Source organism: Monodelphis domestica, chromosome 6 (genome assembly GCF_027887165.1).
Source record: "Monodelphis domestica isolate mMonDom1 chromosome 6, mMonDom1.pri, whole genome shotgun sequence".
Taxonomy (NCBI): Eukaryota; Metazoa; Chordata; class Mammalia; order Didelphimorphia; family Didelphidae; genus Monodelphis; species Monodelphis domestica.
In genome coordinates, this window is record NC_077232.1 from 17318666 (window position 1) to 17322881 (window position 4216).

The 4216-nt window shown below is 39.1% G+C and overlaps 1 protein-coding gene across 1 annotated transcript; it reads left to right on the plus strand.

Moving 5' to 3' along the window:
- The first annotated feature begins 941 nt into the window (after positions 1–941).
- LOC100619818 (olfactory receptor 5A1) lies at positions 942–2132 on the plus strand. Its single transcript, XM_056803743.1, has 2 exons — positions 942–964; positions 1139–2132. Exons 1-2 carry the CDS (start codon positions 942–944, stop codon positions 2130–2132), a joined length of 1017 nt encoding a protein of 338 aa, XP_056659721.1.
- Positions 2133–4216: the final 2084 nt, after the last annotated feature.

Genomic DNA, 4216 nt, shown 5'->3' on the forward strand with positions numbered 1-4216 from the left:
AGAATATAGAATTCAAAATTTAGAAAGAAAGAAAATAATATTGGATGATAAATTGGAGTATCTGTGTGTCAGGGAGGGGTGTCATTGGTAAATTTGGAAGAGCAGATTCAGTTGAATGCTGAGATCAGAAGCAAAATTATTGAGACATAAGAACATGAGAAGAAAGGAAGTGGAGACTCTGATTTTAGAAGGTCTTTCCAAGCAATTTTGCCATAAAAGGAAGATGATATAAGATGGATAGATCAGTAGTGAGTTTTTTTAGGATAAGGAAGATATAAGCATGTTTTTAGGCAGCAGGGGAGAAAAATCAGCATACAGGAAAACATGAAAGATTATGGAAAGTTGAAATGATAGAAGAGACCATCTGCTGGAGAAGATGGAATGGAACTTATGCATTTAGAGGGGTCTGACTTGGCAAGGGAAATGGCTGTCTCATTCTGTGAGCCATGGAAATGGGAGAAAGTGTGGTAACATATCTGTGTAATATCAAAGGATAAAGAGGAAGAGAGAAGAAGGAACTCTTGATAAATAACCTCATTGTTTTTCAATGAAATGTGATTCAAGGTTTTCAGGTGATAAAATGAGTATTAGAGGAGTCATGGAAGATTTGAGAAGGAAAAAAGTTTGGGAAAGCTTCTATGATGAGGGACATGGTGAGCTTATTTTGGGGGCCACAATGAAGACACAATTAATATAATGCAACATCAATTTATGGTGGATCCAATCAACATGGTTTCATCTTTTTTGCCTGCCTCATTTAGTTATATGTGAATAGTAGGAAAGGTAATGGGTTGTGGGTGTAATACATGGTCAGACTTGACAAAGCAAGATCAATGTCAGGATTAGGACACAAGGGAGAAAGGGTAGGATGAATATGAAAAGACATTGTGCAGGGTTGAAGGAAGATAGAGATTCTAATATGCAGAAGTGTTTTCAAAGGCATGGCAGCATACATCCCTATCATGTAAGTAGAAATAGTACAAAGGTCAATTTAAATGCATCAGACAAAGAAAAGAACCAATATAAATGATGTGAAAAGCTAGAGGAAGTCTTGATTGTGGAGGGATTTAAATGTCAGGCTGAGAATTTTGGATTTCAGTCAAGATGAGTGGGAGCCACTGAAGCTTTTAGAGTAAAGAGTTAGTTACAAAACTAACAAAAAATTTATAAAACATTTTTCTCTCAACAGAACATTGAATATGGGAAGAAATGAAACTTCTGTAACTATATTCACCCTCCAAGGAATCTCAGACCAACCAGAGATGCAGGTTATCATCTTTGTTCCATTCCTGGGGATCTATATCATGACTTTGACTTGGAACTTGGGCCTCATTATCCTCATCAGGACTGATTCCCATCTTCACTCCCCCATGTACTTCTTTCTTAGTTTTCTGTCCTTCATAGACATCTGTTATTCTTCCTCTATTACCCCAAGAATGCTCTCTGACATCTTCCTGGTAAAAAAAACAATTTCCTTTTTGGCCTGTGCTACTCAGTATTTCTTTATGGCCTGGATGGCACTGGCTGAATGTTGTCTCTTGGCAATCATGGCATATGACCGTTATGTGGCCATCTATAGCCCACTGAGGTATTCTACCATCATGCATCTGCCAATCTGTGGAAAGTTGGTGGCTGGGGCCTATGTAGCTGGATGCCTTGGTAGCTTAGTCCAAACAACTGCTGGCTTTCGTCTTCATTTTTGTGGGCCAAAAATAATTAATCACTTTTTCTGTGATATACCTCAGATCATAGCCCTGTCTTGCTCTAACACTTTCATCAATCAAATCATGGTGTTTGTGGTAGCACTTTGCATTCTACTGTTCTCATTCCTTTTTATCATCATGACCTATGTGTACATCACAGTCACTATCCTGAAAATGCCCTCAGCCAAGGGAAGGGCAAAAGCCTTCAACACCTGTGCCTCCCATGTGACTGCTGTTATTCTTTTATTTGGGACTGCTCTTTCTGTGTACCTGCGTCCCAGCTCTGCACATTCAAAACACCTGGACAAGGTGTTGTCTGTCTTCTATGTCATCCTCATCCCTATGCTGAACCCCTTGATCTATAGCCTCAGGAATAAAGAAATCAAAGATGCGCTTAAGAGGTTCATGAAAAGGGTAAAATTTCCCTAATAATTATGCTTCCTGTTTTCTTTATTATAATTACTTAATAAATCTTATAATAAATATGGGGGTACATTCCTGTGATTTACATAGTAAAAGGAAGTCCTCATGTTGAAACTCCCTTCACTTTTGTAGATGGCAACTTATTTATAGCTGATGGTCTTAAAGTGTTGCCTAAGGGCACTGAGAGCTTAAGAAAAGGTTCAATAGGCAGAATTTGAATCCAGATCATCCTGAGACACAGAAAAATCTCTCATTATCTATCCCAAACTTTCTTTTAAAAATGCTCTTAACTGCAAATTATTCCTTTTCTGTGAAAACTATATTCAAATACTTTAGTGAAGACTTTTATTTGGACTATTAAAGGAGATGATAATGAGGATCTATAGGATAGCCTTAATATTGATCTAGCATCTTCAAGGAACTTAGATAGATCTCTAATATTGAATGCATGAAAGAATTTTTTTAAAGCTAAAGTAACTCAGGATCTAACTCAAGTACAAATATGTCACAGAAATTTACATTTATATATTTTACAAGTGATAATACACATATGAAAAATGAATAGCTTTAGAATAAGTGTAGGTAAAGCTTTCAATGTACAAAAATGACCAATGTATAAAAATCATGTTCGGATAAGAAAAAAGGAATTTGGGCATGTCCTGCAAGTTTTCTATGATCATTTAGACAATTTGTGCCCATGAAATTCAAATATTTGGCAGTTGAGATGAGAGGACAATCCAGCTGAATACCTGCAAACTTAATGGTATGAAGGAGCAAAGCCCTTCAGGGACTTCAGCTTGGTATCTATCATAGTTGAGTCTCAAAGATCCTAGAATTGACATCTTCCAGTGGCATCCTAGCAGTATCTCCTTAAGATCTAAATGAAGTGATGGTTTGGATGGCCAAGGGTAGACTGAACTCAAGTTGAAGGATCTGCTAAGAACCCTGCAAAAAAGCTAGAGCACTTCTTCTGGATCAAGATGGCTACTGAGTAGAACCAGAGCTCTTTTCCTCTCCACTGATGAAGACAGAGTGCCTCAAATAGACAAAACTAAAATCAAACAAGCGAAAGATTTTCACAATAGGACTCAGCACAGAAGGTAAGCAAAGTTAGGGCTAAAAGCTAAAAGGGGTGTAATTTCCCCCAACCTAGGGGCGAGTTCAGCACCCCTCCCCCACTTCACCTACCTTTCCAGAGTCCAAGCGAGCATGGGACACACTTCTATGTTCTAGGAGGGAGGCTGGCAGAGTTCAACACAGATTTACCCCTAAGAGAAATGACTCAGAACACTGGGAGGCTGAGGAAACATGGAGATAGGGGGAAGCAGAGATTGGGGAGAGAGGGTGGCTCACAGCAAAAATGCCACAGAGAACTGTAAAAAATCCTCAAGCTAAAACCTCTCCAGTGCTCAATACAGAGTCCTCCCTACACTCTACACCCAGACCTCTTCCAGGCAATCTCTAAGTTCTTAGGGATTGGATCTGCATGTAAGAACAGCAAGACTAGGGACCCCAGGAGGCAGAGGAAATGTAGAGATAGGCACAGAGCTTGGGCCAGAGAGGGGAGGCTCAAAGCAAAACCTCACAGAGACCAGAAAATGGCCTCTAGACAAAAACCTCTCCAGTGCTCAATACAGAGACTCCCAAACATTCCATACCCAGACCTCTGCAAGGCAATCTTTAAGTTCTTAGGGGCTGGACCTGCCATTAAGAGCAGCTGGACACTGCTGATGACTAGGGGAAAATATCCTCAGGGCAAAAATCTCTCCAGGGCCTAATACAAATGTCACCCACATTCCTCACTTAGACATCTGACCAGGAAAGAACAAGGCAATGGCCATCAACTCTCAGGAACTAAAATCCACAAATACCAAAAAGCGAACAAACAAAAAAACAGACAAAAAAAAAACCAAGAAGAAAATGTTGACCCTTGATAATTTTTATACATAAAAAACCCAAACTAAAGAAAAGTCAGCAGAAGATGACCAAGAATTAAAAACACCCAAACCTTTGAAAAAAATGGAAATTGGTCACAAGTTCTTGAAGACTTGAAATTGTCAGGAAAATGGAAGAGATGTAGCAAGAAAAGT